Here is a 20,367-nt window from a genome sequence, read left to right as displayed (position 1 = left end):
TGGGGAACGTTCATCAGGCACTAAAACATCACATAAAATGCTCTGGTGAAGCAGCGAGAGCTCACACACAGACACAAACTGTGCTCTTATGTATTTTCCACTGTTTATGCAGACGTGCTGGGGCTCAGGAGGCTGACAGAGCATGTTCTCACACACACACACACACACACACACACACACACACACACACACACACACAGACAGATACGCTCTTCACTCTTTCACACTATCAACATATCCATATATGAGACAACATAGCCTGGGACGTGTTTGGACTGTGACACCATGTGGAGTGTTGGAGGTGCAAGAAGTGTAGACTTAAGCTTTGCATTTGAGGGGCAGAGCAAAAAATATTTTTTCTTTTCCAGTTTAACACAGTCAGAAATTAAATGTTAATGGATGTTACTAAAGAACTGGGTTTCCAGTTGTTAGTTTGTGTCTTCAGCACGTGAAGTTCATGCTAGGTTGAGGTATTTGCAGAATTTTCAAGTTCTTTACCTTCAAAACCTTCTGAGTGGCCTTTTCAGTTTGTTCTTCAGTCCCCTAAAGCAGACAAACACCATTACCACCGTTAAAAATGGTCCACATTCTTTCACCTCTGAAAAATTTGTAAGTAGCACGTTGAAATCTACAGATGATCTGACTGAGGTTTTTTAAAAACAAACAAAAGCAGCACTGCAACAACTTTAGACATAAACAAAAGTGGAAACCTTAAAAACTATGGTTATTGATGTTGGTCTAGTCCACAATGCACCGCTTGAGGTTAGTCCTTAATGTTGCTGTGTGATTTGAATTGAATTATTTGCTTCCAAACATTCCTGGTCCTGAGCTGACGGCCAGTCTTCCTGGAAGCAGTCTGATGTTTTGATTTCTGGGACACGGCGGGACACGGCGGACTGTCTTTCATAAACCCTTCATATAAACAGTTTTTATGAAAGACATAAATAGTGCTAATAAAAAGTTGATATGTTATTTAACCAGCGGATGTGCTGTATTCACCTAGGCTGCTCCTGTGTTGTGTCAGCAGTAAACACCCCTGATTCAGTGGCACTGAACAGGAGTGATGTTCATGGCTTAGATACAAGTACCCTCGAGTCTACACCAAGGTTACTGTCGTTAAATTAAACTAAACTAAAACAGTGTAGTTGAATAAAATAAAAACTACTAATAGACCTTTGAAAAAACTTTGGGAACTTGGGTAAAATAAAATAAATATACATAGTTTTGGTATTTGTATATTTTGGTTAAATTTGTTATCACAAACTGTCTGATGAGATGTCTACAAGATAGAGAGCCAAGTGCTGTCAAATGTTCTTGTTATATTGTTATACGTGTCCTGATTTTCCTTAAGCTTTCCTGACATTATTCCAAAAATGCTGTAATAATTTTATTTTATTTTTTTAAAAAGCTCGGAAAGCTACCTGAAACTCAACTGAATTTAAAAACCAAAAGTGAAAAAGGAAAAAAAAATTGGGCCATATTCATTTCATAAATGTAACATAAATATGTAAATAAGTTTAACAACTCATGTGGTCCCTGATATATCTTAATATGAGAAAAGAAGCTGAGCCCAACAAAACAAAACAGAAAAAGCTGATTTCTTTAATAGACTGTGAAAAACCCAATTTTTTATGTCATGTCATTGTTTATGGGTTAATTACTTTGGTAATAAAATCTATGTGCAGGGGTCTAAAATTAGGAAAAGCTGCAAAATTAATGAAAACACAGTTAAAAATCCAAAATCTCTGTTCTTCACATTTTTTCAAAGCTGTCCAGTGGACTGGATTGGAGTCCTTACGGCCTACTTCAGTCTTCACTTCAGTCCTCACGTCAGGCCCTGGGCCTTATGTTTGACACCCCTCATTTAGTGAATATACATCACCTTTAAAAGGGGGCACAGCTCAACCTTGTGCATGTAGCACATGTGCACTTCTGTGGTGGTTGGGTTAAATGAATAGCAGATACATTTTGGGTGTGTGTGTCTCAGTGAATGAAGCAGTAATGAAGGCCCACGGTGGGAAAAGAGGATGCTCGCTCATTTAAATTCGGCTGCTCGCGCAGACACTGAACCTGCAGCTGATTCATATTTGTAAAAACAAGATTTTCTGTTTGTGTCCTCATGAAAATTAATGTGATGCTTTTGACCTTCTTTACCCTGAACACGCTGCAAGGGGCCATCTCCGCTCTGGCTGTCTGTTTTGTATTTGCATGGAGAGATTTGCATATGATTAAATTATTGAATGTATTGCTGTGTTGTGTTGTGACCCTGATGTGAAAGTGAGAGCCACAGAAAGTTGCTGCATGTTTCTCAGATGCTGAGATGATGCCGTATTGATCGATCCCTGTTAGTGAAATCAGATTCTTCCAGCAACAAAAAGGGTGTACGGTTGAAGCAGAACATGAGCACACAAGCAGAATATTAAATAAGCTGGAGGAAGACGAGCTGAGCCTTAGAAGAACTTGTGCTGCAGGCTGCGTCGGCGGCCATTGTGAATAAAGGCTCGAGTTCTCGACCCCAAAAGTCACATCCAATATTTTCAGTTTGTCCTGTAAGTTTTACTTTCTGTGACTCGTTCCTCATTTCTGTTCTTCAAACACTTTCATTATTGTATTTGTTGGAATTTATGTCGAAACTACACCACATGCAGTTTTTAGATTTTGTTTCTCTTGAAAGACGTCGTCCTGATGATGTCCAGCTAGTGTCCATAAACCACGAATTCTCTGACTCCTCTGTTTGTGCAAACAAACTTGTTATCACAATAGATTAAATGGACTATATAAGTCTAACCAGACTAAACAAGTCAAGCGTATTAAACAGAGAATAAAGCATAAACAGTCTAAAACAGCAGTGCAGTTTATTTATGTATTTATAGAGGACCAAAACTGCCAAAATTAAAATAAATAAATAAATAAATAAATGCCACAACAGATGTTGCTGTTAAATGCTTGAAAAGAATATAGATAAATATAGCAGTTAGTTGATGTTTTCTCTAATTTGCTTCTTAGAATTAACTTTATGTTAAAGGATCAACATGCTGTGTGATGATTGTGATCGACTGTGATCTGAGAGGTATACCACGATTCAAAAAGGTCAACAACAGCAAGCTTTCTTTGCTCTACCCTAGTACAAGATGACCAGTATCACAACGGTGGTTGTCAGCTTCCTCTGTTAAGCCGAGCTCTCTAGGCCTGGTGTATGTTTACATAAAAAGGGGTATTTCACTCTTCTTTTACACAAAGAATCCCTGTGAGCGCCCCCTACCCTGATCGGACACGTTAGCATGTAACGATAAAAGGTGAAAAAATGTATAACGAACATAAAAAATATAAATACAAAAAATAAAAAAGTGAAATGCAAATTTGATTGTAAATAGGACAACATTAATACCCCAGAAAATCATTAATCATTAGATTTGGTGCACAGATCGGTAACATAAACATTTTAACTTTAATTAATTACTGGCTGCACGTCAGATCTGTGAAACTTTAAACTGGATACTTTGAAACATTGAAGCTGACTGTCTCACAGCCTGGTAAACAAGATGTGGAGATAACTGTAGTCAGGAGATCAAAGTGAAATTAACTTGATTGATTGCTCTGGACCAAGTTATGTGTTCAGCATAAGTTACTATGGCGATCAAAGCTGAAGACTTAAAGCTCAACATACCTACAAATCTGCTAATCCGACTTCATGGCACAGCCCTCAGATGATGGGGACATAGGTGTATGTTGTTCTGGGTTTTGGAACTCCAACTGATCATTGATGCCTTAAGGACAAAAGTCATTTTTAAAAGATATAACATTGCTGTAAATTCTGGTTGGTAAACATCCCTCACCTCTCCTCTTCTCTCCGCTCTTGTCCTTTGTAGAGAGGTGAAGCGTTTCCTTGGCGCCGCCGTGGATCTGTGCAGGTGGAGGGTCACATCACATGGGAGTGTGCGACTGCACGCGTGACGGTGTGTGTTTAGGCCTCCTGCCGTCACTCGCTCCTCCCAGACAGGCATGGCGGGGGGCAGGGAGCGCAGCGGCTCGAGGACGCAGAGGCCGTGGTCGGTGTACCGAGCCAACACGCTGGAGCTGTCCAACGAGATGATCAGCTTGGCGCTCGCAGGTCAGAATAACGTGGAAACTGAGCTAGAGTCAGAAACTTTTTAGTGTTTTGTGCATTTGAGCAAAATAGAGTGTCAAATATAGTTTGGTCACATTTAAGGAGGTTAGGTTTAGAAAAAGGTCAAATAAGTCCAACTCACACTAATAAAGCATCCCTGAGATATTCACACATTATCAAAATGGTCAGATTTTGTATTTCAAAATAAAAGCCATTGAAATGTCCTGTATGAGTTTTTTACCTTTAATTTACAAACAGATTACAGGGAAACGTCCTGTTTTCACAGACGTATTTCCCTTTACCTTGATAGTATAACACGTCAGACTGTCACTCATTTAATATCAAGGCAGTCTGATTTGATCTGATCAAAATAAAAACCTTTCCTACAAAGGTAAACATGGCTTATAGCCATGAAAGGGATTACAGGAAAACATCCTTTTTACAGACATGCTATTAATCTAAAGGGAAGTATAATACCTCAAGCTGTCATTCCACGTCAAGTCATTCTGTGTATTTCAAAATAAAAGCCTTTTGAAAGTCTGAGCTGTGTTTACCTTTAATTTAAAAAGACATTACAAGGGTGCTAGTTTCATTTTCATCTAAACATAATCAAAATTGACGTAAAGTAGCTTCAATGTTGCAGCTGGAGATGATTTTAATAAATGAACTGCTGGTCGACTTTGTTTTTTAGTACTGCAGCATAATTTATCATGTACAAAAGCTTCAAATGCTGTTTCTCTGACTTAATGTTATGATGACGTTTGTGTTACTTTGCAGGAAATAGTCAGGACCCAGATGAACCTGTGCTGGAATTCAGTGTGGGTGAGTAATATGAGCATTTATGATGGCTGTCCGTGACATTTATAACCCGTATTTAAATTTAGTGGTCGTTAGTGCCTCAGTTCATGATCTACTCACTGCAAGTGACAGTGACTACCATAAGAGCAGAGTCTGCTCTTATGGTAGCAAAATATATTCAGAAAATCTCCATAAAACAGCAGCTCAGCAGCAGAAATATATCAGACAGTGAGAATATATGAGTATATGGTCAGCTGGTTGTGAGTTAATGAGTATGTGTAATCAATCCAAACATTTTGAAACAAACTCTCCAACCTCGCAGCTGCAAGACTGCCTGTGCAACCACAAGTGCCTTCAGAGAGTCTTCCTGCTTGCCTCTTGGCTTGATTTGCTTGTGTTTTCTCACCCAGCATGCACAGACCTGGTGACTCCTTCTCTGGACCGAAAACCCAACACCTTTGTAGCAGTGAGCTGCACGACGCCGCCGCAGGCCTTCTGGACCAAACACGCCCAGACTGAAGTCATAGAGGTCAGACTCGTCACACAGATACAGAAACAGACTTAAAGTTACAGTTGGACTAATGTTTAAGCAGCTCTAGCTTCCATAACGTTGATTTCAGCTTGTAGGTGTGACTTAACGACGGCATAGTGACCTGTTTGCCACCACCCACACCTTCCTTATCTACGTCATTCAGTCTGGATGTGGAGGACGAGGGAGAAATGAATAATAAAACTGCAAAAACACACTTTTAGAAAAGTTTTGTTGCCAAACACGAATGTGACCTCTGAAAGAGCAATTTCAGAGGTCACATCACTTTGTATTGAATGCATTTATTTGCACGCCCCCTCAAGTGCAGAGTGAGTCATCAAAAATAAGGATTTTGTTGGGTAAACACTCATAAATATGTATTTTTATGCATATTTGGCAAAGTTAAAATGATACAGTGTGAAACCAGTGTATTTTTAGGCGTATCTGTATGTGTTACAATGACTTTCTTCTTCCAAAATGCCTGTTTTGCACATGGTTTGAACTTTTAACTTAAATTTCAACGCAAATTGAAGCTGCTATTGTGTTACTTTTCCTTGAAAATGTGATTATGATAATAACAATAAAACAAAACATGAACTGCTGAACTATTTTGTGTAACCTGTGTCTCTCCACAGGGTACCAGTAACCCCAGCTTCCTCAGCAGCATTGCCTTCTTCCAGGACTCCAACATCAACCAGCTGACGCAGGTCAAACTGGCTGCGTATGATGTGAAGGATCGCTCGCAGGGCACGGTACGACCAGCAGCACTGATAATTTTATTTTAATAATTTGAGCAAAGAAGCAGCTCAGCGTGTGAACTGTCTGTCTGTCCAGATGTACATGTTGGGCTCTGCACTTTTCCCTGTGAAGGAGATACTGCAAGAGAAGAGCCACAAATTACAGCTCGAACTGCGGTAACACACACTTAAACACACAACACTTCTGCTTTTTTACTGCTGTATTCAAGATTCTTTAAATTCACCCCAGTTCTTTAAGCAAAACTCACTCCAACTTATTGCTGTTTTATTGCCGTCTTGATGCACCACTTTCACTTTGAAGACATAAACTGACTGCGAGTGAAAGATTTCTTGAAGCCATTTCTAAGCAACTGCATATTCCAATATCATAATTACACCCCCACTAATATTTGGTTCAAGGTCTCTTAGCATGTTGCACCTCAACCAGACACTTTTCACAGCCACCAGTGAGCTTCTGGTATAATCCTGGCTTATATTTGACTGCTATTCTTGGCAGAATTGGGAGAGTTAAAGTGTTTGGTTTCTTGGCACAATCTTGGCTTTTAAGCTCAGTCCACAAATCTTTTCAACAGGGTTTAGGTCGGGGTTTTGGGAAGGCCATTCCAGAAGTTCAATGTGAACCTGCTTTATCCATTCAAAACTAGTTTTAATGTGTGTTTGGGATCATTATCCTATTGGAACACCCAATTATGTCAAAGTTTCAATGGTCTAGCTGTTGATTTGAGGTCAAGTTAAAGATTTTGGAGGTAGTCCTCCTCCTTCATTATTCCATCCACCTTTTGCATCACCTGTACCACTGACAGCAAAACAGCCCCAGAGCATGATGCTAGCACCACCCTGCTTGAGAGCTGGTACAGGTTTGAAAACATACCTCTTGTCATTGTGGACAAATAGCTCAATCTTTGTTTGGTTTGACCATAAAACCTTTTTTCTAGAAGGCATCTAGCTTGTTGATGTGGGCAGCTGCAAATTGTAGTCAAGTTTGAAAGTGTAGATCTTCAAGAAGGGGCTTTTCTCTTGGTCAGCACCCTTTCAGTCCATGATGATGTAAAACAGGTGTCACTGTGGACAGAGATTTTGGTCTTCCAGCAGTTTCCAGTTCATGACAGGCTCGAGTCTTGATGGTTCCTGATTTGTTCCTGGGCATCCCTACCAATTTCCTCTTATTTGAGGGTAACAGTTTGGATCTTCTTCCAGACCTCAGCAAATCTGAATAACTTGTACTTAATTACAGTTGTTTGAACCGATGACCTTGGAATCTGCAGTTGTTTAGAAAAGACTCCAAAAGACTTTCCCAACTTGTTTAAATATACAGTTCTCCTTCTTGGATCTTCACTGAGTTCCTTAGACTTTCCCTTAGTTTTGAGTATTGGTCAGTCCAATGAGTTCTATCAAACAATCCTTTTTATGCTGCAAAGAAAAGCTACCAGTTGGACACAATCATGATCACTAACAAGAAGTTAACAAACATGTGCACCCAGTGTTTTAAAGTTGTTAAAGATGCATGCTGCACAATCATTCCACCCTGGACAAGAACAGTTAAAAGAAATCATTAAAAAGACAAGATTATCAATCAATCAAGCAATTTATTTATAAGCAGATTTAAAAACAACACAGGCTGACCAAAGTGCTGTACATAATAAAAAAGTAAAAAGTAGATCAAACACACACAAAGAACAAAACAAAACTCAGTCACAATTAAAAGCTAGAGTGTAAAAATGTGTTTTGATTGATTGATCGATAATATTTTATTCATCCCGATGGAAATCGGGTTAAGGCTGCCAGCCTTGCCAGCGCCATACACCATTTTCAAACAGGTTTTAAAAATGTCTAGTGTTGGAGAGATCCTAATTTCAACAGGCAGACTGATCCAAGGTTTGGGCGCAGCAATCACAAAGGCCCGGTCTTCTCTGTTTTTTAGACTGCTTCTAGGGACAAACTAGAAGCAACTAGCAGCTGACCTAAGAGTTCTATTTGGAGTATTTTTAGTTAACAGATCAGAGAGGTATGCCAGAACTAATCCATTTAGAGATTTAAAAACAAGCAATAAAATCTTAAAATCAATTCTACAACATACTGGAAGCCAGTGTAAATGAACCAAGGCTGGGGAAAATGGTCATGTTTACGAGTGCCTGTCAAGAGTCAGGCTGCAGCATTCTGAACTAGCTGAAGATGAGAGAGCAGAGCCTGGCTGATACCAAAATAAAGACTATTACAGTAGTCAAGCCTGGATGAAATAAATGCATGTCTCACTTTCTCAAAGTCAGCAAATGACAAAATGTTCTTAGTTTTTGCAAGGGCTCTGAGCTAGAAGAAGTTGGCTTTTACAACAGAATTTATTTGTTTCTCAAATGAAAAGCTGCTATCAAAGAACACTCCCAGATTCTTTGCAAAGGGATTTCTGGATTTTTCCAGAGGACCATGGTCAACCTTAAGAGAAAAGCGAGGGTCAGAAGGTCCAAATAGAGCAATCTCAATTTTTTGGTCATTTATATTCAAAAGATTTAATGCAAACCATGATTTAATGTCATCAAGGCAGTCTAGCCAAAGAAAGATTACCATGACATTCATGCCCATGATGATTGTGTGTAAACTGCTGACCACAACGGTAAGCAAGAAATAAAAGATGCTTGAATTTTAACTGTACAGAAGAAACATTTCATTTTTATGAAATGTTTCTTCTTACTTTGAAAAGTAAGAAGTGTTGTCATTTATGTATTTACAACATATAAAAGCCTGCTTGTCATTTACTTCAATTTTTTTCTCCATCTTGACACAAAGCCTAATGTGGTTAGTCAAATGAAATGATGTGTGACGTCCTTCCTTTACTTTAAGTGTGTTTCCTGCTAAATTTGCAAGACAAAACTTGAAATGGAAAAAGCATATAGTGACAGATTTGTGGTTCTAGTTTTTAGTGTGCCACTGAAGATCTGCTGAGGATGTTGGATAGCAGAAGGACATGTAACTCAATATAATCGAAATGGCAGTGGTGGGTGGCACTCTGGAAATGAATCATCCGGCTGAGAAGAAGGATATTAAAAAAAAAAACACAGAACAAACGTGGGCTGAGGAGGGAGACTTGAGGAACACCGCATTTAAAATGAATAGGAAACAGGAAGCAAGTATTAGCTAAGGCTGCTAAAGATGTTCTTTCAGAGAAGAAAGAGCCACTGACTGTAGAAGATCTTTATACAGCCATTGGTAAGAACATAGAAGATTAAAAGCGGATCTCTTAATTTTAACCTAGTTTGCAGAAGGTTTTTTGGCCCTTAAAAAAGCTATTTAGGAATTAAATGATACTAAAAGAATGATTAGCAGCTTTAATGCTGTTTTATGTTCAAATGGGCAGATCAGCAGAGAACCAGCGGGTAGGGAACATCACTGTGGCGGCGTGGCAGATGGAGGAAAGAACAGATCAGAGGATGTCGATGGGACGTCTGCCAGAAAGTATCAACGGCCGGGTAAGAGGCTGGCAGCCACGGGCAGATTTATTTATCTTCCTTGTGATCTGAGTAGATATTTTCCATGATTGGCTAACACTGGCGTCAGTTATTATATCTGCAAGCTCAACAAATGTTCTGAGGTTAATTCAATTAATATAATTTTGCATTTGCATCAAAAGTTCTGATGTTTGCTTGTAAAGAATTTGATTAGACTTGTATACTTAAATATCTCAGACAGACTTCTGAGTGTTTACGCTTCATTGTCTCTCAAATGTTGGTAAAATGCTGCATGTTTGCTCCTGAGCCTTGCTTTCTGTGACTGCATATAAAGCATATATATTAAATGATCATGGTACAATAAAGACATCGCCATGTGGCAGTAAAGTCATTTATCTCGGGTTTGTGTAGAAGCTCTGGGAGTGTGGTGTAGGTGATAGTGGAGAGATAAAGGAAGGTGGATGCTGCCTGCCAGAGCTGACGTAGTGTAATGTTGGTGCTTGTGCTTGTCCTGCAGACGGTGCTGCCTGTCGACGAGAGCCTGACGGAGTCGATGGGAGTCCGAATCAAGTACGCCTCGTTGTGCAAAGATACCCTGCTGCGCTCAGGTGGGACAGCTTTGCTCTGTGACTCGGTGTGTGCAAAGTAGCGTGGTGTTAGTAAGGTTTTGGTGAAGTTTTGTTTTTCTTTCTTCTTAAATCAGTTAAAATAACTTGGCTACATTGTCCTGTACTTTGCTGATATATTTCTAATCAGTTTAATTAAACATTTGGATCAAAATTGTTTAATCTGGTAACTGAGTAAGCATTTAAAGACATGAATGTTAAACAGATCTTCCTGCATTAAATGCCTTCATTAGAACCCTTTCACATAAGCTTAGAGATCAGTCCGTGGATCCCTGGCAACCTCTGGTGGGAAGGAAAAATGTTTAATTCCTGGCTGGTTGTTGAGTGGTTGCTAGAAGCTGCTGCCAGTCACATGGTGGTGCACAATAAAACCTCCGTTAACAAGATGTAAGCTTGTTTAGAAACACTCGTTGTTTACTGTTTGAGTGAAAGTGAAACTCGGATAAACTGTCACACAAACCAGAAATGGCAAAAATTTGCCTTCAGTGTAAAAGTTGTGCCAACACACCACAACTTGTAGGTATTTTCTAATTGTTTTTTATTTTTATTTCATTTTGACTTTTGATTTTCAGTTGAGTTTAGTTTCAGTTAAGTTTCCAGAGTGGGTTTTCTTATTTCAGTTTAGTTTCTGTTGTTTGAAAATGTTTAGATATAATGTAGTTTATATTAGTTTCACTGGTAGTTTTAGTCTATTTAATTAAGGTTGAACAGGTTGATCAGGTCAAAGACAAAAAGACTCAATAAAAGTTTTTACCCACCGGCTGTCAAACATACCCTACCTCCACCCTGTTTGAAGGATAACTGCACTGCCAACACTCATTACACTTTATTTATAAACCGTATTTTTATTCATACTATAAAGCAAACCAACATTCCTACCTTTGTAAACTGTATTTCTTATAACCGTATTTATTATAGTAGCAACAGCCCCCGCACACACTGAGTGTGTACCTCACAATGCACCTGCTCCTCAGATTGCATGTATGTGTATGTATATATGTAGGCGTGTATGTGGAAATATGTGTGTGTGTGTATGTGTATGTATGCATGCATATATGTGTATATATATATATATATATACATACATATACAGTGGGGCAAAAAAGTATTTAGTCAGCCACCGATTGTGCAAGTTCCCCCACCTAAAATGATGACAGAGGTCAGTAATTTGCACCAGAGGTACACTTCAACTGTGAGAGACAGAATGTGAAAAAACAATCCATGAATCCACATGGTAGGATTTGTAAAGAATTTATTCGTAAATCAGGGTGGAAAATAAGTATTTGGTCAATAACAAAAATACAACTCAATACTTTGTAACATAACCTTTGTTGGCAATAACAGAGGTCAAACGTTTACTATAGGTCTTTACCAGGTTTGCACACACAGTAGCTGGTATTTTGGCCCATTCCTCCATGCAGATCTTCTCGAGAGCAGTGATGTTTTGGGGCTGTCGCCGAGCAACACGGACTTTCAACTCCCGCCACAGATTTTCTATGGGGTTGAGGTCTGGAGACTGGCTAGGCCACTCCAGGACTTTCAAATGCTTCTTACGGAGCCACTCCTTTGTTGCCCGGGCGGTGTGTTTTGGATCATTGTCATGTTGGAAGACCCAGCCTCGTTTCATCTTCAAAGTTCTCACTGATGGAAGGAGGTTTTGGCTCAAAATCTCACGATACATGGCCCCATTCATTCTGTCCTTAACACGGATCAGTCGTCCTGTCCCCTTGGCAGAAAAACAGCCCCATAGCATGATGTTTCCACCCCCATGCTTCACAGTAGGTATGGTGTTCTTGGGATGCAACTCAGTATTCTTCTTCCTCCAAACACGACGAGTTGAGTTTATACCAAAAAGTTCTACTTTGGTTTCATCTGACCACATGACATTCTCCCAATCCTCTGCTGTATCATCCATGTGCTCTCTGGCAAACTTCAGACGGGCCTGGACGTGCACTGGCTTCAGCAGCGGAACACGTCTGGCACTGCGGGATTTGATTCCCTGCCGTTGTAGTGTGTTACTGATGGTGACCTTTGTTACTTTGGTCCCAGCTCTCTGCAGGTCATTCACCAGGTCCCCCCGTGTGGTTCTGGGATCTTTGCTCACCGTTCTCATGATCATTTTGACCCCACGGGATGAGATCTTGCGTGGAGCCCCAGATCGAGGGAGATTATCAGTGGTCTTGTATGTCTTCCATTTTCTGATGATTGCTCCCACAGTTGATTTTTTCACACCAAGCTGCTTGCCTATTGTAGATTCACTCTTCCCAGTCTGGTGCAGGTCTACAATACTTTTCCTGGTGTCCTTCGAAAGCTCTTTGGTCTTGGCCATGGCGGAGTTTGGAGTCTGACTGTTTGAGGCTGTGGACAGGTGTCTTTTATACAGATGATGAGTTCAAACAGGTGCCATTCATACAGGTAACGAGTGGGGGACAGAAAAGCTTCTTACAGAAGGCGTTACAGGTCTGTGAGAGCCAGAGATTTTCCTTGTTTGAGGTGACCAAATACTTATTTTCCACCCTGATTTACGAATAAATTCTTTACAAATCCTACCATGTGAATTCATGGATTTTTTTTTTCACATTCTGTCTCTCACAGTTGAAGTGTACCTCTGGTGCAAATTACTGACCTCTGTCATCATTTTAAGCAGGGGAACTTGCACAATCGGTGGCTGACTAAATACTTTTTTGCCCCACTGTATGTATGTATCCGTATGTATGCAGGTGTATGTATAACTTGTACATGTCTTTCTTGTGTAAATGCAAATTTGTCTGTGTTATTGTGTAAATACTTAGGCTATTGTGCTTTTCACACTCATGGAGACATGCCAAACTGCCTTTCATTGTTCTTGTAAGAGTGACAATAAAGAGCAATTCTATTCTATTCATATTGTATGCAGGGCATACGTTAGAGGCAAGACCTAGGAATATCAGCATAGTTATTACAATTAAAAAACAATTAAACAACTGACAAAGATAAAATCTAAGGATATGTGCTCTATAATTAAGCTTCTTAAAATTCCTTCAATTTTTTATATATATATATATATATATATATATATATATATATATATATATATATATATATATATATATATTATTTATTTATTTATTTATTTATTATTTTATTTTAGTTTACGGAAATGTTTTTTCATTTCTAGTTATAATTATAATCTTGAATCTGATTTTTTAGTTTGGGTTGTACTTTTCACAGTTTCACTTTCCCTATGAGAGTAGTTAACAAATTTTAGAAGACAAGTCAGCATCTTCCAAGCAAAGTTTTGGTCCCAAAAGTGCCCAGCAGCCTCTAGAAACCACCTGGTACCTGGGTGGGGAATACAAATTTTCCCCTATTGACCAGAGGTTGTAAAATGGTTGGATACTGGTCTGTAGCCCTGTGTCACTGAGACCTTAGGGTATTAGGTTTATGTGCATGGAAAACCAAAGGAGAAAGTGTGAAACAAACTGACTAACTCGTTGAAATTAATATTTAATAGTTTTAGTTTAATTTAATTTTAAAGATGCCAGGCAAAATGTATTCTGCACACACTGAATATTTTCTGAGTTAAAGTCCCTTGAGGACATAGTAGTGGCACTTTTTAACTCGCCTTACATTTTCCTGATACCAAATCAAATGTACACTAAGACTGTGATACTTCAAGTTTCATTGAGCGATCTTGTAAGCGTATAAATCATGGGATAAAACCTAGTTTCAATAGCCCCATTTCAGTGTGTAGGATGTAGAGGAACAGAAACGAGCATTGGTACCCTGAATGTTTGATCTGCTTTCTGATAATTCACAGGAAAAAAACTTCAAAAAGGCAAAACTTTGAAGACCCATATCACCATGTGGCATACATGACTGCTCAAAACAAGTTACAACATATGAACGTGAACATTTTTACCTACATCTTTATACCAAGCTAATCTCCGAGCAGTAATTCCGTCTCTGGAAAGAAGTGACTCATTTGGACACTTTTACAGAGCTTCATTAACCCTTATAGTCATATATTCTGAGAGGAGTATGTCTTCTGAATTTCAACCCTGCACCTGTTGGTTTTTTTATTTTTTCTCTCCTCGTCCTTCATTTCTCTAACTCACATTTTCCATCAACATGCAGTTGAGTTGTATTGATTGTCCCCGGTGAGTGGGAGGTGTCTGTTTACCTCAGGGATTGAGTGGCAGTCCAAAAATAACGGAAAGCAATAACGTTGTTTACTGAGAAAAACTTTGGTCAGATCTGTCTTCATCTAATCCAAGCTAACTGAATTTTGTGTTGCTTCAGTGTTTGGCGGCACGATGTCGAGGATGTACCGCTTCCCCACCACTGATGGGAACCACCTACGAGTGCTGGAGCAGATGGCCGAAAGCGTCTTGTCTCTAAACATTCCCAGACAGTTTGTCAAACTGCTGCTGGAGGAGGATGCAGCCAGGTACAGCCATGCATGCATTTCTAAAGTTTACCAATAAAGAACATGTTACTTGTTCTTACTTATTCTTCATTTCTTATACTGAATAAACTGAACCTCTGTCTGTAAAACTTTTTTCGCTCCTTGCTTTGTGCTTTTAAAGAATGCATAGTTTCTCAAAATGGGTTCAAAACAGGTTAACACTGTGTAAAATACAACATCAGATGTTTCAACTGCAATATTTATGCAGGTGGAGAATTTTAGCAGCAGCCTGCTTAAATTCTATGAGACGTGGACATCATCACAACTGCTATTTCCTTCAACCATCACCAGAAATCAGATTTTCCCACCATTGCACTGTGAAGTCATTTTGATCACAAAATATAACAATGAAGTTGTTAAATATATTTTCCCTCAACTTTGGACATTACTTACCTCATCAACACTCGACATCTTTAAAGCCTGAGCTTTGACTCATTTCTTTTGTTTTCTTTCTTGTTCGTCTTCAGTTTTTCTGTATTTTCCTGCTCTGTTTTCTTCCTCTTAGCTGTACGCCACTTTGGTCAGCTCTTGTTTTTAAAATGTGCTTACAAAGAAACTGAATTGACACGACTAATAAAAAAAAAAAAAAAGAGGCAAAACTAAGTTCCTGTAATAACCAACAGGAGACCAATGATGTGTAAACTGACTTCGATATGGCTTACTGGTCAGTAGTTGGACAGTGTTTGCAGACAAGTGGGTGTCTTGTCTGCAAACACTGCTGCTGAGTACAGAAATCGGGTTGTCATCAGTGCAGTCACAAAGAGGTTTTTGTCGCACACAGCTAGCAACCACTTGCCAACTGGTTGGGAATACAGTCTTTCATAGGCTTGTAACTGGTTTCGAGGCCTTTGTGATGGAGGCCAAATGAATATAACAAAACAAAAATTAGCAGAGACCTAAAATGCATGCTTTTGCACCATTATGGTTTATCCAGTGTTCCACTTCATAGATGCTCCCAACTCGGCGGTCTCGTGATTCATCTTCATAACCGTAGACAAGCTTGTGAGCTCAATAATTGTTTCAAACCTTTGAGGGGTTAAATATTTAATACATAAAGAACAAGAATCTTAATTTTAAATTTTTTTATAGCTTAAACTTCATAATACCCAGTTTGACCTCTTCAGATGTTTTGTTTTCTCTACAGCAGCTTAAAACCCAAAGAAATGTACTTTATTGCTTCATTAAACTTTGTGTCCTTAGTTTCTATGGACAAAATTTCTAGTCATAGCCAGATAGTTGGACGATCTCAATTTTGGTGGCCTCAGAATATCATCTCTGCTTTTTCTAGATGATTCTGTTCTGTTGGCTTCATTGGGTAGAGGTCTTCAGCTTGCACCGGGATGGTTTGCATCTAAGTTGCAGAAATGATAATGAGCACCTTCAAGTCAGAGGCCATGGTCTTCAGCAAAGAAAGGGCAGAGTGCTCACTCCAGGTCAAGGATGACTTGTTGCCTCAAGGGGAGGAGTTTAGTTACCTTAAGGTCTTGGTTGAATGACGGATTGGGGCTCTGCTTTGGTGAAGAGAGAGCTAAGCATAAAAGCAAAGTGTTTGGTTTATCGGTCAATCTACCTCCCCACCCTCAACTATGATCGCAAGCTTTGGATAGTGACAGAAAGAATGAGATTGCAGATAGAAGTGACAAAATAACCGTTCTCTGAAGGGTGGACAGCCTCTGCCTTTGTAATAGGATGGAAGAGTTCAGTCATTGGGGAGACATTTGGATTAGAGCCACTGCTCCTTCACATCAAAAGGAGGCAGCTGAGGTGATTCTGGCATGTGATTTGGATGCCTTATGGATACCTCCTGGGTGAGGTGTTTCCGGCATGTCCTGTGGGGAGGAGGCCCCAGGGCAGAGCAGGGCTCGGTGGAGAGATTGCATCTCTCAGTTGGCTTGGAAATAATTCAGTTTTCCCCCAGATGAGCTGGAAGAGGCGGCCAGGAAAAGGCAGGTCTGAGTTTCTCTGCTTAGACTGACCAAACCCATGACCTTGAACCTGGATGTATAGGAGAGGGAGGATAAATGAAAGGATGTTACATTAACCCAAAACAAGCAACAAATTATCCCGTCCGAGAAGCTGAAATCAGAGAAATTCCTTAAATTATGGAAATTATTTCTGATTATGGATAATTGCCACAGCTCTTATTGAAAGTCATTTGAAATGCATATTGAAGCGAGCGCAGTACTTGATGATTCATTTTTTCCTCTTTCTAACTATTCCGTCTGCAGGGTTTGTGAGTTGGAGGAGTTGGGAGAGTTGTCCCCCTGCTGGGAGAACCTGCGGCGGCAGATCGTCTCTCAGTACCAGAACATAATACTCGCTTACCAAGAGACACTGTCTGACCTCAGTGAATACAGAGGTCAGTGTACGTGCAGGCCCGAGTACACCTAAAAGAAAAAGTTAAAAAGATAACGACTACGCTTCTTCGTCTCTTTGTCAGGCCCATCATTCAAAGCCAGTAACCTGAAAGCAGACAAGAAGCTGGAGTTCATGCCCACTAACCTTCACGTTCAGAGGATGAGGGTGCAGGATGAGCTGGGTTTTGGTTAGACACGAATACAAATTATTAAAAAACAAATCTTGCTGTGATTGCACGCACTTCTTGTTGTGCCTTTAAAACGTCCTTGTTTGTCTTTCCAGAACAGACATATGATGTGGTAACAGTCGGCGCCCCGGCCGCTCACTGCCAGGGTTTTAAGAACGGCGGTCTGAGGAAGATCATCCAGAAGTTCGAGGAAGCAAAGAAACAGTAAGTTGAGCACAAAGTGGGGCGTCACATAGGAAAATGAAAGAGGTGGGGGGAAGCAAGTTGCGATGACCTCTGCTCCTGTTTTGGGTTTTTATATTTTGCTTTATTCATCTTGTGATTTGTATTTAAACAGTTGTTTTTTTTTGTCATCTTTGTTTCTTCAATTTCTGCATTAATCCTGCAGTTCCCTTTTTATGGCTTCCTCTTAATTTTGTTTTTGTTACTTTTCCGATCAGCATATATGAGGAGGAATGGTGAGTCGTTGCACTGCTTTGCTTGTTTTCATTTGACACTTCTAAAAAAATACAAAATAAAAAATCACACTTTCATAGATCCTTAAGATTTGTACAACAATGTATTTTCAGTTTTAAGCTGGAAGAATGGAGTTTTGCATAGCTTATTATGTTAATGCAAAGAAATAACGGCACGTGGCGCATCAGTCTTAACAGTGTTGTGTTAACTAATATAGAACTAAAATGTGTGTCGTCTTAAAGCGAGCACAAGGTTTGTCACAAAGTTGTTTGAATACTGCTCACTTTATGAATTCAGTCATCATTTTAAAGTCCATTAAAACATGTTTCTGTGCTTAAAAAGTCAAACCCTGACAATATTAAAGAGACATTTTTAAAATTCTTCTACATGAGATGGTCTGAATTTGTGAAGCGAGTGGTATCGTTCCCCGTCCCTGGCGTTTATTGAAGTCTGCTCCATGTTGTCTCTCCGGTCCATTAAGAGCAGGCATGTGCATGCAGACACTGTATGTTTGTACATCTGTGAAACACTAAAGTTAAGAGTAGTGGGTAATGTCTCTCACTACGTTTTTGAAACAGACCCTCTGAAGCTTGATTTAGACTTCTGCAGGAAGTTTACGTTCTAACTTAAGACGTAACCGAAACCCTTCTTAAACCTAAACAGGTTGCTGCTATAGTATTCTGTTTCCAGTTACAGCGTATATTTCCTGCTGAAGCATATTTCAGACATAAGACAGAAACATTACAAAAATATACACCTACAGGCCACTTTATTAGGTGCACCTTGTCAGTACCGGGTTGGACCTTCAGAGCTGCCTTAATTCTTTATCGCACAGTTCAGCAAGGTGCTGGAAACATTCTTCAAAGTTTTCGGTCCATATTGGCTTGATGGCATCACACAGTTGCTGCAAATTTGTCAGCTGCACATCCATGATGTGGATCTCCTGTTCTACCAAATCCCAATGGTGCTCTGTTGCACTGAGATCTGGTGACTGTGGAGCCCATTTCAGTACAGTGAACTCATCCTCATGTTCAAGAAACCAGTTTGAGATGATTTCATCCAACCTGAGGCAGGATGGATCCATGCTGTCATATTGTTTATGACAAATTCTCACCCTACCAACCAAATGTCACAGCACAAATTCAGGCTCATCAGATCAGGTGACATTTTTCCAGTTCTCTGTTGTCCAGATTTGGTGAGCCCGTGTGAATTGTAGCCTCAGTTTTCTTGTTCTTAGTTGACAGGAGCGGGACCTGGTGTGCTCTTCTGCTGTATTCAGAGCTGCTCTTCTGCATACCTTGGTTGTAATGAGTGGTGGCTTATTATTGCCTTCTTATCAGCTGGCTGGCTGGCTATTCTCCTCTGAAGGCATTTTTACCCAGTGAACTGCCACTCACAAGTTATAGCCTTAGTTTCCTGATCTTAGCTGACAAAAGTTGGATCTTTATGGTTTTCTGTGGTTGTGGTTGTCTGACAAAGTCCTAGTAGATCAGCAGTTTGTGAAATACTCAGACCAAACAACCATTTAAAGTCAATTAAGTCACCTTTCTTCTCCATTCTGATGCTCAGTTTGAACTACAGCAGGTTGTTTTGACCATAAATGCATTAAATTGCTGCCATGACCAGTTGAACAGATGTACCTAATAAAGTAATAAAGCACCTAATAAAGTGGCTGGTGAGTGTAGAGTATCCTCAGTCCCAGCTCGGATACAGACGTGTCTGTGTGTCTTTGTTCCCTACAGTAGCGCCCTCTCCAGCTCTCAGTCCATCATCTACATACCCCAGGACATTGTCCGAGCCAAAGAGATCATCGCCCACATCAACACGCTGAAGACTCAGGTCAGCTACTACGCAGAGAGGCTGTCTCGAGCTGCCAAAGACCGATCGGCCAGCGGACTGGAGTGGACGCTCGCCAGTCTGGCTGATAAGGTACAAAAAGTTTTTGGAAGTGATGTGACGTTACGTGGGGACGCTTCTTATTTCATCATATATCATTCATACCTTCTTCCTTTCAGACCCGTCAGCTGGTGACAGTGTGCGACTGCAAGCTGCTAGCTTCAGCTATTCAGGCCCTGAACGCAGCGCGGCCCGAGTACATCGCCTCCAAAGCGTCTCCTTCAGCTGAGTCCGAACAAGTAGTGCTCCGCAACGACCAGGACACACTGACAGCAAAGTACAGCGGTCGCAACAGCCGGTCTTCACTGCATGTGGACTGGCACGAAGAGGAATGGGTGAGTTCATCAGCAGTTTTTGGCTGTTTTTTGATTCCAGATTTATTTATTTATTTATTTTCGCATGAGAACAAATGAGCTTCTTGGCACGCGTTGTGCATACAGCTTAAGATCTTAACTACACTCTGTACCAAGCTGGATGACAACCAGTCTTCAGAAGAGGACACGCAGTTTGTAATTTAACAGATTTCCAACTGAAAGTAGAAAAAACAGGTGAAACTCAAAAAGGAGAAGCTCTGGGTTCATTTTTCAATCTTTTTTTATTTTTAGCCATCTGTTAGCTAATATAAGTAAAACGCAGTATCTGAAAAAACACGTGAGTGGTGGTTAAAGCTTCAGGATGCTTATAAGTGAACTTTTGAGCTCATGTTATTGAAAATATATGCACAACTACGCATCAGAATATTTAAATGATTATCCTTTAACAGT

The 20,367-nt window shown here is 40.0% G+C and overlaps 1 protein-coding gene across 14 annotated transcripts in view; it reads left to right on the top strand.

The window, feature by feature from the left end:
- inpp4ab (inositol polyphosphate-4-phosphatase type I Ab) overlaps nucleotides 1-20,367 on the top strand; it is a 79,332-nt gene that overhangs the window by 31,144 nt on the left and 27,821 nt on the right. For 8 of the 14 annotated variants that reach the window (XM_085449230.1, XM_085449228.1, XM_085449227.1 and 5 more), the window contains 14 exons: nucleotides 3,870-4,111; nucleotides 4,886-4,930; nucleotides 5,317-5,435; nucleotides 6,071-6,187; nucleotides 6,270-6,349; nucleotides 9,543-9,654; nucleotides 10,151-10,241; nucleotides 14,541-14,688; nucleotides 16,935-17,065; nucleotides 17,147-17,251; nucleotides 17,347-17,455; nucleotides 17,692-17,709; nucleotides 19,450-19,636; nucleotides 19,723-19,938. In XM_085449230.1, coding sequence (XP_085305356.1) covers nucleotides 4,003-4,111; nucleotides 4,886-4,930; nucleotides 5,317-5,435; nucleotides 6,071-6,187; nucleotides 6,270-6,349; nucleotides 9,543-9,654; nucleotides 10,151-10,241; nucleotides 14,541-14,688; nucleotides 16,935-17,065; nucleotides 17,147-17,251; nucleotides 17,347-17,455; nucleotides 17,692-17,709; nucleotides 19,450-19,636; nucleotides 19,723-19,938 — 1,587 coding nt within the window. In that variant the 5' untranslated portion in view covers nucleotides 3,870-4,002. The remainder of the gene's footprint in view (nucleotides 1-3,869; nucleotides 4,112-4,885; nucleotides 4,931-5,316; nucleotides 5,436-6,070; nucleotides 6,188-6,269; nucleotides 6,350-9,542; nucleotides 9,655-10,150; nucleotides 10,242-14,540; nucleotides 14,689-16,934; nucleotides 17,066-17,146; nucleotides 17,252-17,346; nucleotides 17,456-17,691; nucleotides 17,710-19,449; nucleotides 19,637-19,722; nucleotides 19,939-20,367) is intronic. The other 6 variants (XM_085449231.1, XM_085449226.1, XM_085449223.1 and 3 more) reach the window with 3 other exon arrangements.

Source organism: Copadichromis virginalis, linkage group LG23 (genome assembly GCF_057382275.1).
Source record: "Copadichromis virginalis isolate Kocher_CV1m ecotype Utaka linkage group LG23, C_Virginalis_male_GT1.1, whole genome shotgun sequence".
NCBI classification, from domain to species: Eukaryota; Metazoa; Chordata; class Actinopteri; order Cichliformes; family Cichlidae; genus Copadichromis; species Copadichromis virginalis.
The sequence above is the reverse complement of the archived record's forward strand: the minus strand, read 5'-3'. Positions and strand labels throughout refer to the sequence as shown.